The sequence below is a fragment of the Papaver somniferum genome, chromosome 8 (assembly GCF_003573695.1).
Source record: "Papaver somniferum cultivar HN1 chromosome 8, ASM357369v1, whole genome shotgun sequence".
NCBI lineage: Eukaryota > Viridiplantae > Streptophyta > Magnoliopsida > Ranunculales > Papaveraceae > Papaver > Papaver somniferum.
The window spans coordinates 43,086,841-43,107,567 of NC_039365.1; the positions used below are offsets into that span (position 1 = coordinate 43,086,841).

Sequence of the window (20,727 nt, forward strand, 5' to 3'; positions counted from 1 at the left end):
TTATATGCATTTGCTAGATTTAATTGTTAAATATCGAAGTATATTCATCATGTGGATACCGAGACTATGCATTATCTTGTCAAATCTGTAAAAAAATCTATCACATGACTCAAATTTCGATACCAATTTGAATAAAGATAACTCCTCGCAAAATTGATACATGGATACATACAAGATGGGAATCTTATATACCAATTTGGATAAAGATAAATGACATAAAATTGATAACAGGATACATATAAGCTGAGAATCTTATATCAATGTCAACGAGACATATCGGCAAATAAGCCACCCGCAAAATCAAGGTTGCTATTAGGGGAACCAAATTGCTTGGGGGTGTACCAAAATACACATAACATACCAAGCAATTTGGTACCCCCTAATATAATCTTGCATTTGGTTACCTTGTACCAGCGCCGAAAAAAACAGCGTATTTTTTCACTTTAAGATGAATCGTTTATCCAACGATCCATAAGCATCCTGGTTAAACCCTCTTAACTCAAAACGCTCATCCCTTCTACCTCTACCATCGCCTCTAGGGCTGCATAGAACCGAGCCGAACCGACATGAACCGAGACGAAACCGTTCATCCAACGGTCAGTTTTCAGTTCATAACACAAGAACCGTTGATCTTTCAGTTCAGTCTACGGTTTGACCATACAAACCGACCGAACTGAACCGATCAAACCGATGAATATAGACCCTAGATTCGTATCACCCTAATCAATCCTATCCGTCTATATCTAAAACCCTAACTACTTAAACTCTCAGCTGGTAAACCTTAATTTCATTTCTTCTTTCCATTTCTCTCACCTCATCACTCCAGTCGCCTCCATCACCACTTATCAGAGAACCACCTCCATCAACAACACTATCACCTCTCCATCGAGCACCACCACCTCTAGTAAGCCAATCGATTGATTTCTTTTTAGTTTCCTCTTCTATTTCTCTGTACTTTCTTCTTTATTTGTTATTCTGTTTATAAACCAATCGATTTCTAGGATTTTCAATTTCTAGGGTTTCTTATTTTGTTGAGCTAAACCAATCGATTGATTTCTTTTTAGTTTCTGTTTATAAATCCATTTTTGTTGTCAATCGATATGGGTTTTAATTATTTTTCTGTTTTGTTTTTTATAATATGCAGATGCAGAAAGACCGAGAGGAGCAATAGCAGTTCTTCATCAAGTATAGACTGTATAGTTGTGTTACACAACTTGTGTTAAGACTTTGAGGAGAAGGTAACTTGTGTTTCTTCCTTTTCAGAGATTTTTCAGCGTTTTTCACTTCTTTATGAAGTATGCCTTTTGTGCAATGAAAATAGATTTAGAGATGTTCATGTGCTACTGGTTTAGGGTTTTACAGAAGGGGGTTAACATGTATACACGGATTCCGTTCTTTGGTTACTTGGGAGTTTTAATTTTTTAATGATTTTTTATATGTTTTGTTTTTCTCTATATATTGAATGGAATAATGATATGATAGTGTTTGTTTCATACAAACAAGATGACTGCTGCAGCAGTGAGTGGGCCGACAAAAAAACGACTATGCATCATAGGGGTGAGCATTTTATCCGTAATCCGTGGATTTAACCGGGACCAACCATATTTGTGAGGATGGATGTCCTGACCGTTCACTAGTGGGTTGGACGCGGATGTGATTTTTGAAATCCAACGGATTACAGATTGGACCCAGATGCAACCTTGAAAATCCGTTGGACGTCATACCGTCAGATCAAGGGCATTTATATAGATAGTTTTAGAATTTTTAGGTGTTTGCTTGGAGTGTTGTCCATGGCACTTCTATATTTATACATATATAAAATGTGTAGGTTTTATAAGAAATCATCCATATAGGCTTTATTTTTTCATTATAAATTTTAACCAACACAAATCCGTTGGATTATCCGCACTCAAACCGTTCATCCGTGCATTCATTGGATGTTGGATTACATGCGCATGTTAAAATTGAAATCCGTAGTGTATTGAATTGAATGCGGATGAGGTGAAAACCAGTCCATACCGGCCCATGCCCACCCCTAAATTGCATCATAGTTTAGTCCAGGGCTGCATAGAAATGGAGGCTTATAATACGTCGTTAATCCTAGCCCTTCATTTAATCTAACCCTAAAACAAAGCAACTCTAGTCAACACTGCTCATTCGCCTCTCTCTCTTTTTCTCTATTCATGTTCTTCTTCTCTTCCGCAGCTGCAACCTTCTCTTCCCTTACAGTCACCACCATCTCTTTTCCTTAACATCATTTTCTGAAAAGGTAAGTTATTCTAAGAAAACCCATGTCTCTATTCACTATTTGATTGTCGTGGTTGAATTTATAAGTGATTTTGATGGGATCTTGATGAAATTCTCTGTTTTTTATTTTTTTAATGAAGATAGTGCTGAAATTGATCGACATTAATCGATCTAATGGGTATTTTGAAGAACTTTGAGCAGGGAATTTGTTTTTTTCTAAGTGTGTTTGATCTAATTTTGGAATCAATTTGTTTGATTATGTAAAATTGTATCTCAATTTTAAGAAATTGTGAAGGCAAAAAATCTGAGTTTGATGTGATGAATGAAAAGTAGATAGAAATTGATGGACTTCGTTACTGAAAATTAGTAATTGATGTGAAATTGGGATGTGGTTGTTGGTCAATTAGAAGAATCTGGCGAAAGTTTGATCCAAATCGTTAAGATTTGATCAATTTTGAAGAAATTGAGATGGAGAAAAAAAAAAGTGACCACAAAAGTGTGACGGACAAAATCCGATTGAGTCACCCTATAGAAGGCCTCCTTAACAGTCGGCCAATTATCATCCATGGGTTTAACATGTATGCTATTTAAGCTTTGTTTACATAGTGCTTGATAAATTGTTTCAAAGAAAACTCTCATTTGTTATGTGTATGTTTGGCCATGTTTAGTTCAGAATTTTGATCTGAACAAGTCAATGAAGGAAAAGAGCTTGTTTGAGAATTTTCGTGCTTGATTTTTTGAGCTTAGCGAAGAACCCATTTTGATATCCTGGTTACATGCAAAGTAGCTGGTTCAGAGTACTTGGATTTATTTTGTGATTGCTGTTAACTTTCAGTTTGAGTTACAACACTGTATTTACAGTAGCTAGAATGTAAAATTGGGTTTTAACTTTTAAGGGTTTAGTAGTAGGATGAACAAGGTAGCAGCTCTCATGATTGCAGGCTATTTTAGGCTGTGGGGTTCTTGTATCACTCACTATATCATGATTGATTGATGTCTAGTACTTAAAAAAACTTATGCACTCTCTTCATCTATACAACAAAACAAACAGTTACACCCCAACTTATTTAAGGAGAAAATTTGATACCATGTACTCAATAGCAGCTAAGTTTGTTTCAGTAACTTGTTATTGAATTGAAATCTTGATGCAATCTATGTGTGTCAGTATGCTTGGCTTTGTTATTGAATTGCTTTTCAACTTTCATCTGTTTTGATTTTGAGTCATTCTGTTTTCTTACTTGTATTGCCTTTCTTCTTTGTATGAATTGCAGAAATTTTGTATGAATTATCAAAACCCTAATTAAAACTACAGATCCGAAAATTCTAAAGAAACATAAAATAGAAGACTCGCCTCTTTCTTTCAGGGACTCAAAACCATTTAACTCTTCCCAGACCGCCACCACTATTGCTGAACTTCATCACACAAGGTACCTATCTTTTTTTTGTTTCAATAAAACGCGTCTCTACTGCATCAATTCGTCTTTTATTTTTATGTTTCAATAGATTTTCCGAAGCTGTAGTTTTAATTAGGGTTTGATAATTGAGAAACCCTAGCTTTTTCAAATCTATTAATGTCTTTTGCTGATTTTTTTGATTTGGTTTTGATTTCTATAGAAACTTAACAGTAGGTTATAATTTGTTTTATTGTAGTTAGGAAGAAGATAAGGCGCTTTCGCAATATTTTGCCATGTCTGTAGAAACTGATATGATAACCACAAGGAAGGTTCCAACGAGGCGGAAGGCCCGTGTTAACAAAAATGATAAGGGGAAAAGGGGAGGAGGGAAAGTGTTTCGGGGTAGTACTGATAAGAAAGTTAGGGTAGACAAGCAAATGCAAAAACTGTTTCGCAAAAGGGCGAGACAGTACAACTCAGATGATGAGGAGGAAGAGCACGAGGAGCCTGCGCATAAGCGAACAGCTTCACGTGTAGATCGAAGACCTGTTAATAATGAAGTGGCAGCTTCAGATGGGAATTCTAGTGGAGAGGATGGTGAGAATGGTTCAGATGCTGATGATGAGGTGAAAGGGGATTCTGATGACGAAGGCGAAAATATAGAGCCAGGAATTACAATGTTCGCTGATGGTTGTAAAGCGTTTAAGATGGCTTTCAGCACAATCATTGGGAAGAAAGTTGCAGACCCTGAATTGGTAAGAACTAAGAAGCTTGATCTTTTGGACTTTCTTCTTGGTAAAAGAAGTTTTCTAAAGTTTAATCTCAATGCAGGGCCCTGTTTTGTCAGGGCACAAGGAGCTTGTTGCTATGAAACTTGCTGAAGAGCTAAGCGAAAGAAAGGCCAAAGGGGAGGCCAAGAAGGATAAACATATGGTAATTTGTTGTTAACTTGCTGGTTGTTTTTCAGTTATTCTGCTTGAAGGTAAATGGCATGTTTATAGTTGGTCATTCTAATTTAAAATTGGTAAGTTTAACAGGAACGGGAGAAGGGCCATGCTAAGCTACCTGCATATTTAGACTCACACGACAAGTTTCTTATGAGTGTTGCTACTAAAGGAGGTATTGCTGTGTTATCCTAATTTAGAAATTCTCATAAAATGTAATTGGCTTCATTAATTTTCTGCCTTGCACTAATCAATTCCTATTTCTCATGTGCAATCAAATTTCAGTGATCAAGCTATTTACCGCGGTAAGTCCGTTTGCTATGCTTATGCAACGTTTTTCCTCTCCCCTCGAATCAAAATATAAGTCTGTGTTTTGTGAACCAACTTAGTAGTTGCGTATGAATTTGTTGCCTGTTGTTTTCAGGTCAGCAAAGCGCAAAATGCTCAGAAAGGACTAAATCCATCAAGGGCTAAAGACGCCAAAGGTATTTCAGTTGCGCTTACAGTAGATGTTAGTCTTGTTGATATAGTTGACGTTGCAATTTTCATATTGCATACAAGCTAAGAATCGGGTACTTATTTAAAGTAGGTTCTTCAGAACTTCTTTTTGGAATTATCTATCTGATGGGAAACCTCCCTGGGAATTCGTAAAAACTTCCATAGTTGTTTTAATTGAAGGGGAAGTCATGTTTTCCTGCTCTTGTCATCATAGTATTTCAGATTGTTGAAACAGTATAGTTTATGCTCATCTAGATCTTGGTATGCGATGCATGATGTGCTTTTTGTTCAACCTTTATAACACGGGAAATGTACCATTCTTGACAGCAATTGCTAAGCGTAGGAGACAGACATTCTTATCAGAAATACGCAGGAGAAATTCACAACCAGCTGAAACTTCCTCCAAGGTGGTGTATATCTTTCTTTTGTTTTGTTTTTTCTATTCAAAGATTTTATCAGTGTGTAAGAAAATAGAAGAATTGAAAAAAGTCGGTGACTTGTGTGGCATAAGTTATTGAGTTTGGCAGAGAGACAATTAAAATCATCCCTCGCAGCATGCTGTTCAAGTTTTTGTAAGCTTGTATTTACAGACTTATGAGATGGATGCTGTGAAAACAACCTTACCTGTTGTATAAGTGATACCACCAACTAATGGAAACCGTAGGTCACAAATACTTGTTTTTCCTTACGGAGATTGGGGAGACGGTGTAGGAATTACAACTAAGAAGGGGTTTAAGGGAATTGGTCAATTGGGTGATAGATTCACTTGGAGAATGTATGGACTATGACATAAAGCATCTGATGTTACTTGGTTTCATAAGTGGGTTTAATGAATGTTTCTTTTTCAATATAAAATCCAATAAAAACTGAGCATGCCATAAGATGCATCCGAGGACAAGCATTTTTGAAGATACATCTGTTGAGTTCTATTCATAATTCATATTCTTCAATCTAAATTTAACGTCGTTTGATGGTGTTTCATTCCTTCAAAACAGAACAAATAACCTTCAATGCTAAGAAAACTTTGCTCTCATCTCAGTCTTGTCTATGCTTGTTTTCCTCTTGGTGGGAATTGGCACATTCATAGAATATCTTATACATGATTTTAAGTGTTTTGCAGGCTGACAATGAACCTGGGTGGGCTCCATTACGTGATGGATATATGCTGTCAAACTCAAAGCTGAAGAACTGGGATAAAATGGAGGTAAGAACATGTCTTGTGTGTTACTTCTTGTTTCTTTGTTAGTTGGACTTTTACAACTCTGAACTTTGTGAATACTTCTATTATGTCCTCCAGGATTCGAGTATGGCACATGATACCGGCGGGATGGCGCAAGAGAGTTCTGATGATGAAGATTGATTTCTTATACTCTAGACCTTATTTGGTAAATGTAATATTTTTGGCTCGAAATTCCTTGAGAATTGGGAATCTTCTTAAAAAATTTCCAAGTCTGAATTTTTCTGTTTCAGGTATTTATATCATAGTTTTAATCAATATTGAGATGTTCCATTAATGGGCTATAGATAAAAAGATAGTCTGCATGATTTTTTTTTTCTCGTAAAGGTATTTGTTAAACTGAAAATAGGGAACCCCATATCACCCAGCATTTCTTTTTCAGCACACACAAACAACACTGGTGGTTTTGGTGGTACATGTTATATCCCAACCATAAGCGGATTTTACATCGGAAGAAGTAGCTGTGTTGCAGACTACTGAATCTTCATTGTGAGCAACTATGACCTATCAGTCTCGTCAAGTTTGTCCGCCAGTTCCACAAATGTTGGATTTTTCTTATTTAAAATGTTCCGCCCAGAGTTGACAATTTGATCCTTAATTTTGCCTTCTTGTTCACCGCCAATCTGTAGACTTTAGGGAAAAGGTTCTTTAGAGCACCGGCTGTTGCCCACTTGTCTAACCAGAAGTATATAGATGAGCCATCATCGCCTGTGTTGGTTGTTGAAGTATGTAATCCTGTGCTTTTGAATTCCTTTTCACAAGCTTGTTCCTCGAGGTTTTGGAGAATCTTCCACCCAAATATCACCCACTCGCCTCTCCATTTTCTCATGAATGGCCCTTCTCCAAAGTGCATGTTCTCTCTTTTTGGAAACTCCATGTCCATTTTTCCAACAGTGCCTGGTTGAGATCCTGAGACATCTCAAGACCAAACCCCATACTCTTTAGATATGCTTCCGCTTTTTCTCTAGCACAACCCCATAAGATGTCTCTCATCAGAATAGTTGAGCGTCTTTTCCGCTGAGACTGACATTTTTTCTTTTTCTTTTTGAAAGGTTGATAAGCGTTGCTTTTCATGTCGATATTCCAACAAAAATTGTTTGCTAGTACAAGTCTTCAAGGTTGAACAACATAATCAAATGTATTTAAAAATTCCTCATCTTCACCATTGTACAACCACCTAATTTCTTCCATTAGTTCTTCCAATCTTTGGTAGACCTCTTCATGTTGAGGATGTGACCGATCTTCAGCATTGAAAGAATGAACCTCGTTTGTCATTTCAATCCAACTCCAACCAGGAACCTTCTTCACCATTCTCTCCTTCATCAACCTCTTTATAGAAGCCTTTTCCTCCCAACTTCCCAGATGACCATACATGCTAGAGAGAAGGACATATGTGCAGTTCTCATCAGGCTCCAAGATTAGCAAGTGTTTCGCTATCTTAGTAGCCAATTCTATGTCACCATGTAGCCTACAAGCACCCAAGAGGGTCTTCAACACCGTTGCATCAACTTCAAATGACATAGACTCAATTAACTTTTTTGCTTCTCTGACATGTCCAGCGCGTCCCAGGAGGTCAACTCCACATGAAAAATGCTCCATTCTAGGTCGAATACTATATTTAGGTTCCATATTGTTTAGATATCTCAAACCTTTTTCCACCAAACCAATGTGACTACATGCAGTGAGAACTGCAACAAAGGTTATGAGATATGGTTTTACATTCTTTTCATTCATCTGCAAGAAGAGATCAAGAGCGATATTACCTTGTCCATGTTGTGCATAGCCAAATATAATTGAGATCCACGTGATTGTGCTACATCTTGGAGTTGCATTGAAGGATTTCCTTGCATCTTCAACGACCCCGCACTTGGAGTACACAAATATGAGTGAGCTTGATACAAAGTCATCAGACTCAAAGCCTGATTTAAGGATTAAGACATGAATTTGCTGACCTAGTTGTAAAGTGGCCAAATCTGAACAAGATCGGATGACAGCTGAAAAGGAAAATTGGTCAACTGGAAGAGGCCTGGATCGCATCCATCCAAAGAACTTCAGAGCATCTTCACTCAACCCATTCTGTGAGAATCCAGTCAGGATTGAATTTCAAGACACATTGTCCTTGAGCTCCATGCTGTCAAAGCATTTTATTGAATCTTCCATAGATGTGTTGCTGGATTTCAGATACATAGCAATCAATGAATTACATACAGGTACCGCCTAGTCTAAACCCACTTTATCGCCAACCCATGCAAATATTTCCCTTCCTTGTGATGTTTCAGTCCAAAACAAGCACTAAGAATACTACTGTATGTGTACATGTCTTGTTCAATCCCATATTTTTGCATCTCAATAAAAAGTTTAACTGCAAAGGACTTGTAATCGTGAACCACGTAAGCTACTAGCATGGAATTCCATGTGACCAAATCTCGGATACCATCCTCATCTTCAAATACCTTTCGTGAATCTTCAATGGACCCACACTCAGAGTATGAAGTAATGGTTGCATTTACTGTTGCAGTACCAATTAATCGACCACATTTTATCATCTTGGCATGGATTTGCATCGTTACTTTATAGAGCTTAGGATCATCAAGCAGCGTCAGAAGGCTAGAAAATGTTACATTATCAGGTCCAATAACATGTCTCTCCATACGATCAAATAGAAAGAATGCAGTTTCACGATCACCTATTTGTGCATATCCTGTTATCAATGCGTTCCAAGAGACAAAATTTGGTCAGGTATGCACTCAAACACTAGATAAGCGTCTTGAATCCTTTTGCATTTTGAATACATATCTAAAAGCGCACTAGCTGAGAATACATTCCACTCATAACCCATCTTAATAATCATAGAGTGAACTTGTTTCCCGGCCTTTAAATCATTAATCCAAGAAATTCCCTTCAAAATGCTTCCAAATGTAAACTGATCATAACTAAAACAATCTCTTTTCATGGATTTAAAGAGCTCCCAAGTTATATTATTCTTTCCAAGATTTACATATCCAGTTATCATTGAATTCCAAGAAACAATATCTCTTTGGGTAATTTCTTCGAACAGTTGTCGAGCTAAGTTTATTTTCTTGCATTTTGAATACCCACTTAGTATGTTGTTTGCTATGTAAGTATCTACAACAGTTCCTGACTTTATAGCTTCACTGTGACTTATTGATACACCATAAAAATCTGAGCTTCGGGTGAGCTTTAGTGGTTTCTTCCATGTATAACTACCGTAATTGTTAACAAGAAATGAAGGTGAAAACTAGGTTATCTTCACCTTTCCAATGCAAAACATGTGATTTTCTAGTTATTCCAACGAACCCAGCCGTCCATTAGAGATTACAAGCAAAACCCATAAACATTAATGAAATAGAAGCAGAATCATTTAAATCATCATCATTTTGCGTAATTTGGTTACCTCGTACCACGCTAAAAAAACAACGTATTTTCCCTTTAATCCAACGATCTATAAAAATCCTGGTTAAACCTCTCTTATGAGCACAAAACTCTCATCCCTTCTTCCATCGCCTCTTTCTCTCAAGGTCTCAAAACCATTTAACTCTTCCTAGACCGCCACCACTATTGCTGAACTTCTTTATACAAGGTACCTATCTTTTTGTTTCAGCATCTCTACTGCATCAATTCGTCTTCTATTTTATGTTTCTTTAGAATTTTTGAACCTGTAGTTTTAATTAGGATTTTGATAATTGAGAAACCCTAGTTTTTTCAAATCTGTTAATGTCTTTTCATGATTGTTATGACTTGTTTTGATGTTTGTAGAATCTTAACAGTAAGTTATACTGGTTCGCATTAGTGATTCCTGTTTGAATAAGAAGTAAAACCAATGAAACAACATCCTATTGAAATCTCAAGAATAGAGATTTGAAATCAGTTACAGTTAATCATCATAACTAATCAATTTTAAACTTCCTTATACCATACAGTTAATCGGCTGCAACACAAGCCTGATAATGATAGCTGATCCACCATGAAAGGGAATCCTAAGGGTATATTCAAAAAACGAACCCCACAGGAACGATGTAAATTCTGAACAGAACCTTAAAGGAGGATTTTCCATCACGAGTCTAATTAAAACTCTTTTACTGGAAACCCTGAATCACAAACTTACCAACCAAATCAATACTCTTTCCTTACAACAACCTTCTATTTTATCGATCAAATATCCAAATCAATCATGCACCATATTCCATTTTTCAAAATATGCGACCCCGAGTCCGAGAATATGTTAGGTAAATTATGTTTTGTTGGGGGCGAGTTAGTCAAACAATAAAATGGAATGCTATTATGTTAAGTAGTGATATTTTGTGTTTCCTTAACTTCTATTGTGGTACCAAACGTCATTGGACCTTAATTCTACCGTGACATTCTCAACTGGATTCCTAGAAAATAATCTATTTTATCTCATTACTCCAATTTCATGATCGAATCCACGGCCGATCTCATGGAATAGTAATAGATAATTTTATTACTCCGATTCTATGGTCGAATCCACGATCCCATAGGATGGTAATGCTCATTTTATTATTCTGAATCCATGGTCGAATCCACGGCTGATCATATGGATTGATAATAAACAACTACTCACTTTTATTACTCCGCTCCATGAATCCCCGGCTGACTCCATGGAGTAGTAATAGATAACTAATTCATCTCATTACTCCATTCCCTGAATTCCCCGGCTGGATTCATGGATTAATAATAGATGCACAATTTATGATTATTACCCCTTTCATGAATAATTCTCCACTGAATTTCATGAATTAGAAATAATTACTCAACAATCGGGCTTCTGAGCCACCATCGAGTAAGTCCCGATAAAATGGTGCAAGTGTACTTGAAAAATAATGCACAAACGAGCACCCAAACACACGAACGAAGTATGGGAGAACGAGCGACTTATGGAAATAATAGAATATTAATAAAATAAGCTAAGGTGTGGGACAGGGCCCACCGTCCGGCCGGTCATGCCATGGACGGTCCCCCCTTTATTTTATTTCTTTCCTCATCTCACATGGTTTCCATCACTTGAGAAAACTCCCTCGTTTGTGAGAAACTCTTGGGTTTCCATGCTTTCATCAAACAAAAATAGGGAAAGGTGTCACGGGACCGGGCCACCTAGCCGTCCGGCCATGCCCTAGCCGTGGCCGGTCCCACACCTCATATTCCCTTATTCTATCATATTATTATTTCCATCGTCTCATGGAACTCCATCGTTTGTCCGAAAACCCTAACTTTTTCAATATTTTCTCAAATATTGCTCAAACCATGGAAAAGCCAAAAACCTCAAACGATCACTCGACTGACTAGGCTTCCCACGTCAAAAATTAAAATTTCATTATTTTAATATTCTCAAATTATCTGTCGCACGAGCAAAGTTCTTTTGCTCATTCGAGCAAAATTGAGAGTTTCAGTCAAGATCAAACTCTTCTGAAAATCCAAAATATTGCTCGAACGATCGTCAGAAAATACCAAAACTCTCAGGAATGAGACACGAACACCGTGGTGACACGGTCATGCTTCCTTGACCGACCAAGTCAGGCCCTAGGGCTTGCAAGGAGCCGGTCCCACACATTCTCGCAATTTTGAGCTAATTTGCTAGCAATCGTTCAAATTGGGTCCAAACTCTCTTCGACTTGGGGATCGCTCAACCGACTGGCAGCAGGTCCCATGCCCATTGGTAGGTCCCTCATCTTTTCACAATTAGGTTTTACTACTTAACGCTCGCTCGAGCACTATTCTAATAAATGATCAACACTAGCATTTGATCATTCTTTTACCAACTGGTCAACAAAGGACTCTAGTGCATGCTCACTCGAGCACTTGGTCGCCACATGGTTGTCCATTATCCCATGCGTTCGGTCCGTCCTTTGCTCAAACTATTTTCAGTATATCATCAATTGACGAACAATTGATAGAAAATTAAGGTTTCGAACAAACGCTCGCTGAATCATAATTTTGAGCAGTTCAAAGGCTAATAATTTTATGATTGATCCAACAATCAACATCTAAATTAATTATATAATATTCGGTCTAGCTACCAATATTTTAATTAATTATTATTTGGTCATATTACCAGCAATTCATCGAATGAGCAATACTTGCTCAATTGCTCGAATATTGATCCAACTATCAATATTCAGTAATTCACTGAACGAGAAATACTTGCTCAATTGCTCGAATATTGATACAACTATCAATATTTATTAATTCACTGAACGAGCAATACTTGCTCAATTGGTCAAATATTGATCCAACTATCAATATTCACTAATTCACTGAACGAGCAATACTTGCTCAATTGCTCGAATATTGGTACAACTATCAATATTCACTAATTCACTGAACGAGAAATACTTGCTCAATTTCTCGAATATTGATCCAACTATCAATATTCAGTAAACTCATGAATGAGTAATACTTGATCATCTGCTCGAATATTGATCCAACTATCAATATTCAGTAACTTACAGCAGTATTCGCTCAATTGCTCGAACATTGGTTGAACCATCAATATTCAATAATTTATCAAATGAGCAATACTTTTCTCAGTCATTCGATTCAAATACTAATATTCAGTAATTTATCGATGAATTGCTCAATATTCGGACTATCAACATTTATTCGAGAACTTCGTCCCAGCAGATGCTCGATCCATGAATCATAGAGCATCCGACTATCATTCTCTACCGAACAAAGTTAGACCCATCGTCTAATCAAATCAAATGACTAACTAGTCAAATCCACATTCGTGAGACAATCAATTACGTCACATGGGGGATATCAATTAGGGTTTTGGTCTGGCGGCCTACAACACGTGTGTTCATCCACGATGAGAAATGTGAGTAAGTCGTGCAAGCAGTTGAGGAAGTTAGCAAAGTAGTGGGTGGAAAATCAACCAACCCTCTCACGTACGAGGAACTGGAGAAACCACGATTTCCTACTTTCCCACTCTTTCACTCGAGAAACTGTCACACTTACTGGAGATCAATGTGTCTATTATTCTGGAAATATAAATAAGTCTCTGAATCCATGATTGATAAAACATTCGTCTAACAGAAATTTTTTCGAGTAATCACTCTCAAGAATTCCATCAATCTACCAGAACTTGTTTGAACTCTAACAGTTCACAGAAAACTTGTAGAAACCCACAACACATTCACAATCCTTGATCATCATTGATCTCATACAATTCTCAGCTTCCCTCCTACAGATCAACCTTTGTGACCGAATTGACTCTGGAACGGCCACTGACTTGGTTTAGGCCGGAGTCTTACAGATGGATCTCTCGAACTTAAAAACACTCCCGTGCAGTGCATCTGTTTGAGGTTAGGCAATTCGCTCGGTTGAAGGAGCCTCCGTCACACGGTCGTCTCTCCATTCCCTAAAAACCATCAAATCGTTTTTCCCCATCTACACTTCCAAGTACTCTAATGATTTCAAATGTGTTCAACTCAGCATCATAGTTGTTGAAGATCCGTAGCTATAACAATGAGAATACAGTTGCTCTTTATCATTGTTATACAGTATCATAGTATTATTACACAACATCAAAGTCCAATTGTATCACAAAATTGACAAAAATACTATGGTAATATGTATCACTCCCCCGTAGTCAATACTTCATCTCACAATGAAAACCACTCCCCCTTACATAATGATCCGTAAAAATGAAAATCACTCCCCCTTACATAATGATCCGTAAACCATATGTATTTGTAGTGTGAATTACACATTAATTCTCCCCTTTTTGTCAATATAAATTGGAAAAGGTACGAAAAGTAGTGGGATCCTCATGAAATTTTCATAGAGATACTTCATGACCAAAAGATAACAACATATACCAACTTGTTTCGATGATTTCACATAGTCGAAACTTACTATATTCATCAAGGAGTTTATAAAGATACAAGATAACTCCTATAATGCTCCATAGCCGCACTCCCCACAAATATTTTGCAATTAAGTACAAGTTCAATTAAGAACTCTCCCCCATAAAATGTCATTCCCGAAATAACAACAAGAGCGACCTTACTTTTACAATTAAGGATTTCTTTTGACATTAATAAATCACATGAAACATGAATTTGTATCCAAAAATCTCAATGGAAATAACCACAAGAAAAATGATCAAATCAATTGGTCATGCTCAACATAAGAGAACTTACGGAGCAACATTGTACATACACAAAGATGTGGATCAGGGAAAGACCAGTACTGCGGAATAATCAATGATTCATTCTATTTTTCATCACTATTTGCACAATGACATATAATAGACTTAATCTTTGTAAACAAAAGTTCATCCTTTCTTCCATCAATATTTTCATACCGACATATAATAGAGTTAACTTTTGAACAAATATGGGACAGTCAAGGTTCACAGACGTAAACAACATATCCCATAAAAATTTGTAACACATAAAACCATAGGATTAATACTTCAAAAATCATCTTCCAAATCAAATTTAGAATTCAAATAAATAAATCTAAAAACATTGCAAGATGAAAACATTGGCGATAGCTATGTGTACTCATAATAATGGCTATTCCAAACCCTAGTTATCCTTCTTAAAACACAAGAATAAATTCTCATAAGATGTTTCATAAACATTGAGACCCCTGAAAAATTCTATATCGTCCCCGAACTTCTTGTTGCAACATCCATGGGAACATAAGGTTTATGAAGAAAGGAGTCAATTCTAACAAACCTTTTGAACTGATATCGAACCAGGGTCTTCTGAATTTCAAGAGTTTTCAAAGCAATAGCCTTTACTTTTTGAATCTTCTTCCTTGTTTCCTTCAAATCTCCAAGAACACCATCAAACTTCTGAGAATTTGAAGGAACAACTCTTGGCTTCCTTACATTTCGTCTTTTTCTTTTCAAAGTTGCAGGTAACAGAGGTTTATCTTCTTCATTAATGATTGATGGCTTAACAATCATATTAACATCTTTTCCATTAGAAGACATAATGCTTGGAGTATCCATACAATCAGAATTGTGAGAGGATATCACAAGATAATATCAACAAGCAGTCTTATGATAAAAAGAGTTTCAAGTGAAAGAAAAATGAACGTAGGGTTACAGAACTTTTAAACACACAAGTTCACGCACGCACAACTCTTAACCCTAAAAAGGGTAGAATTGTCGAGAATAACCCTTTTTATTGATTAAACAGGGAAGTCCCTTCCAATATCAACTAGATATGAAAATATGCATGAATTCCATACTTGCAAATATCAGCAGAGCAAAAAGGAGAAAACAAAGAAAATCAAAACAATATAAAGCCCGAGGTGTGCGTAATCTTGTCTCTTTTGATCAGGCATATGAGACAAGATGCACTAACCAACACAATTAAGTTGTGCTGGGGTGAACAATAATCTTTCCACCATAACCTTTTCGAAAGGAATTCATAGAGCCATGTTTCTCAGAGTATTTAGACCATAATTATCAATCTAATGATCTAGTTTTTTTTGGAAACTAACTTATGTGAAGAAAAGATGCGTTTACATACCTATTATGATTTTTGAACAAGTTTGATCTTGTTTGCTAATCGATTAGCTCTTCGTTGAAGTTTGTTGACATACCTCATTTTGTGTTTGTACTTAAAACACTTTGAAAGTTCATGACCTTTGAGTGAACAATAAGATCATGTCAACATGGAAGATGATTCAAATACCCGAGATGTGTAGGCAGCTAGATACATAATGGAACCTGAAAAATCAGAAAAATAGTTTCCAATAGAAACATGTAGATTCATTTTTTTTCCAGACCGGTTGATATTTCTTCTGAAAGAATATCAAGATTGATGTATGTATTGCTACAATTATCAAAATCAATATTTTCACACAAAAGTACAACACTTGACTTTTCTTCTTTATTAGAATCATAGTTGTCAGACATTTCACCAAGAGTTGCAGCTAGACCTTTGTTCCCAGTGTATTTTTTCGATTTGGACAATCATTTGTAAAATGACCAAAACCTTTACACTTAATGCACTGAGGCATATCCCCGTCATCAGTTTCATCTATATCCATGTTTTTTGGAGGAACACGATTATGAGGTTTAACTAATGACCTAGGTTTATCTCTGGAGAATCGTTTACTTCTTTTCAAAAGAAGATCCCTAAACTGTCTTGTGATCAAGGAGACTGACTTGTCAAGATCTTCATCTGATGAATCAGCATCGGAAAGATCATCTTCAGAGATGCAAACACTTTTACTTTTGTCAAGTAATTTCATCTGACGATCAAATATATTTAACTTCCCAACCAGAGTATTTCTGGAAAGAGTTACATGGTTATTAGCTTCAACGATGGCATGCTTTTTAGAATCGTATCTAGATGGTAGCGATCTGAGAATTTTCATCACAATGTCCTTTTCAGGAATAGTCTTACCCAACGCAAAATATGCGTTAACAATTTCAGACACTTTGTGATTAAACTCATCAAATGAATCTTAATCTACCATACAAAGGTTTTCCCAATCAGAATTTAGGTTTTGGATGGCTAGCTTCCTTTACACAGGTATTCCCTTAAAATATGGTTTCTAATATATCCCAAGCATCTTTAGACCGAGTGCACGTAGTCACATGGTGGTGAAGATCTGGGGGTAATGACATGGATGATAGCATTTAACCCGTGAGAATTTTTCTTTGCAGCGAGAATCTCGGCAGGTTCGTATGCACCAATATATATTGGAACAGTTTCATCGCCTTCTACAACAACCCGAGGATTATAGCCATTAACTACACAAACCCGTGATTGAAAATCACGCGCTTGAAGAAAAGTACGCGTACTAATTTTCCACCATAAGTAATTTGAGCCATCGAAGACTGGTGGTACGTTTATGGAGATAACACTTCTGTTCATATTCAGATCGCTACAAACACAGGCTTATAAGGTCTTAAACGTATTCGCGTGCTCTGATACCAATTGAAAAGGGGGGGGGGGGGGGGGGTGAAAAAGCGGGGATCTAAAAACCATACCCAATATTTTGGTTAACAATCTGTATGGACTAACTCTAATATACTTTTAAGAGAATCAACTAGATAGTCAGACTCAATCTTAATAAAAAGTATATCAAGGAGTTAATATCTCTATCTCTCGATTTGATCTATACTCAAACAAATTGAATTCTGTGAGTCTTTATGAAATACAAGAGATACAAACTTGGAAGGTACCAAAGACCAATATCCAAGGATCAATCAATTTTCAATCAACAACTAATACATGCGTGTTTAAGATATCGTATGTGACTGCCCTTGAAGTTTTTTCATCATGAAACTTTTTCCTGTGAATATCTGCATTCAATTCTCTTAACACCGTGGGTACATCGAGTCCACCATCCAATACTTCTCTTAATTGCCTTTTACTCTCTGTGGATGCAGCTGATGAATCCTCTTCACTCGCCGCCACGTAAAAGCATGGATCTATCAATATCCTCATGAACCGGACAAACTTGACGAATAGGTTAAAAATCGTTCAGAAAGGAAACTTATACATTTTCAGCATCATATAATCGAGTTTGTCTGCATCAATATACTTACAGATCGCTTTCTATCGTAGATTTGATTAAGAATATAATTATTATAGTTATAATGAATTATTGTGGATAAATCCCTTTCAGCGTATATTTGAGATGGTATGTTTCTATTGGTAGAGGAAAGTGATTGAAACTGACCTTTCAATTGTAGTGCCGGAAATAGGATCTAATTGATGCAATACGATACTTGTTTGACTTCTCCAGTAAAAACCCGAATCAAACTCTCGCGCATCAATAACAAATGAAATCATCTCATTTAGTAACTCGACTTCATATGATATCTTTCCTTACTTATCTGATTGAGGTATTGATGACAGATAATAAGCAAAATCACATTTTCCCCAAAATTCTCTTAAGCCTGAATGACTCATCTGTAAGTGTATACACATAATTCATCACTCGCCACATGTCAGGAAAGTTACACGTGTAGGATGCACGGCTCGGAGCATTAAGGCACGAAAACCACCATCCTACACCTAAAAGACAGTAATCATCTACACGTGTTCAACATCAAGGAGATCCAATGGCCGAAAACTCAGGGGCACCAGGGCAGTAAGCCACCGAGAAGTACTGAAGGACACCCCGGGACTTACTTTACTCCATCTCGAGGAAAATCCAAAGATCAAAGATGGAGATTGAAGCACTGACACGGATGTGACAAGAGCCCCAGACGTCTGTCGGACGCGTGCAGACAACCCAACTACTCGCATTAAACATTATATACATGTAGAGTACGTGTCATCCAGCCTGTGGATAAGGAGGGAGGCAACCCTTCGGTAACATATATGACCGTTGAGAGGGATCGTCGAGAACGAAGATATCAGCGGGCTCGGTACAGAGAATAATAATATAAGACTGTCACTGTCTCTCACTGTGGACCCCATGTAATATTCCTATAAATACCCCTCTTCAATAAAGAAAAGAGGACAGAACATGTTCTGAAAAACATAGGAGAGAGAGAAATAGGAAGAGTAAGAGTAAGTATGAGTTCCTTCTCCCCTTCTAGCTTCGTATTTCAGATAAAGTCATTTGACTATCTTTGTAATTCCCAACTACATAGTGAAACACCAACCCCCATGGACGTAGGCCTTAGTGCTGAACCACGTAAATCACCGTCTCATTTACATTCAGCACTTTATATATGTCTTTATGTTTATGCTTCGACTTATCATTTACTCTATCATGTGATTAGCCACATCATTAGCATATGACTATATAAGGACGAGCCCGATGGCTCTGAGTCGATGAGTCATCGTCCCTTTGTAACTTTACGCATAATAGGTTCAGTTCTATAATGAATGACTGTATGCGAACATTGTTTGTGAATACGTGGATGTCATCATGATTTATGTGTTCACAATCTGGCGCTAGAAACAGGGACGCTAGTCCCGATAAAAGATTTATCTTTCCCTGTGATTTTGATTTTTCGCTCTCAGCGCTATTCCCCCGATAATATTGTTTTGGGCAGTTTACATTTACTTTCGCAAGAAGCATTATAGATCCGTGTTCTCCTTGACAAAACCTCTTTAGATCTATATTTTTTCGCAGATAATATGATTTCCTTGAAAAAATCTTTCATTAAGAGTTTTCATCTTCAAAACCCGTGGGCTTGTTATTTCATAATAAAGTATTTTTAAATCTGTCATCGGATCTATGTTTACGATGTTCGGATCCACGTTCTCCTTTGAAAACTTTAAAAACTTTGAAAACTTTTAAAGACACACTTCTGTTTACGCCCTTTTTCTTTGCACAAATTTTTCTAACAAAATCAACTTGGGGTCTATTTCTCTGTGAACAACGTTCTTTTTGAAAACTTTCGAATGCGTATCGAGGTCTATGCCATATCCTTTGAACGAACCATGCTAATAAGATGCTCGTGGATTATGTTTCTCTGGCTATTTTTTATTTTCCTTTTCGTAGAAAGATAAAGATGGAAAAAACGAAGGATGCAGGAAAATCCAAAGCTACGTCAAAAGAGACGCCAAGGACTACCCCGGTTATGACTCGCAGCAAGCAAAAGGGAGAAAATTTGAAGGTAACCAACCAAAATAAGGATGTTGCGGAAATCACCTCACCATTGGATGCTAACACTGTAGTTGCGGCGGCTCTAAAAGCAGCAGCGGCCAAAGCCGGTGAGACGAAGGTAGTAACGGCTAATTATACTCAGGAACAGCGGGAAGGGGTCGCAGAATCAACGGTACAACACCCATCTTTCAGAATGCCACCAACGAATGACCAAAACCAAGTTGTACCGACTACTCAACCCTTGCTGCTAGAAAACCAGCCAGCGCCTCTACGCGTGGAACCACCAGTAATCACAACCGACCCTCCCCCTCTTTTGATCCATAAAGTGGACGAAGGTCACACTCTGGTCATCGGAGGGCAGGTACAGACTGGGACCCCAAACCAAGGATCGAACCAGTCCCCAAGACTGATAGCTGAGCTTGAAGATTTCAAAAGGAACCAACGAGGATATGCAGATGATGTGACCTTACTAGCCCGTGAAAACCAAGAACTCAAGGATAAGATCGCCCAGAGCATAGGAGCAGTGCGGCAACTTGACGAGGCAAATTCAAAGGCACCAGAGCCCAATCGTAACCGAAGAATCATCGTTGTACACACCAAAAATCTGGAGCCTCTACGAAGAAACCCCGCCAGAGGAAGTAGATCATCCGATCCCGACTACGTTGATGAAGATTCAGATTATTTCGATAGTGGGAGTCGAAGGGCCGGACGATCAGCAGAAAAAGAAGATCATCATCGAGCAATGGAGGAGCTTCGTGCTGAGATGATGGATGAAATCATGCAATTAAAATCTAATCAAGGGGGGGATACTGGAGAAAGTGAT

General features: G+C 37.4%; 1 protein-coding gene and 1 pseudogene across 4 annotated transcripts; one reads left to right on the top strand and one right to left on the bottom strand.

The window, feature by feature from the left end:
- The first annotated feature begins 1,176 nt into the window (after positions 1-1,176).
- Positions 1,177-6,640, top strand: LOC113306801 (RRP15-like protein). Of its 4 annotated transcripts, none has more exons than XM_026555716.1 (10): positions 2,130-2,269; positions 3,519-3,674; positions 3,898-4,396; positions 4,473-4,574; positions 4,679-4,760; positions 4,871-4,890; positions 5,010-5,070; positions 5,411-5,490; positions 6,204-6,287; positions 6,381-6,640. In XM_026555716.1, the coding sequence occupies exons 3-10, from the start codon at positions 3,935-3,937 to the stop codon at positions 6,441-6,443; spliced, it is 954 nt and encodes a 317-aa protein (XP_026411501.1). In that variant the 5' UTR covers positions 2,130-2,269; positions 3,519-3,674; positions 3,898-3,934; the 3' UTR covers positions 6,444-6,640. The 4 variants fall into 4 exon arrangements, with proteins under 4 accessions (XP_026411505.1, XP_026411501.1, XP_026411502.1 ...); XM_026555717.1 differs by having other exon boundaries at positions 3,612-3,674; XM_026555720.1 differs by lacking the exons at positions 2,130-2,269; positions 3,519-3,674 and adding an exon at positions 1,177-1,238.
- A 793-nt stretch (positions 6,641-7,433) lies between these two features.
- LOC113305495 lies at positions 7,434-17,782 on the bottom strand (annotated as a pseudogene).
- Between the last annotated feature and the right edge of the window lie 2,945 nt (positions 17,783-20,727).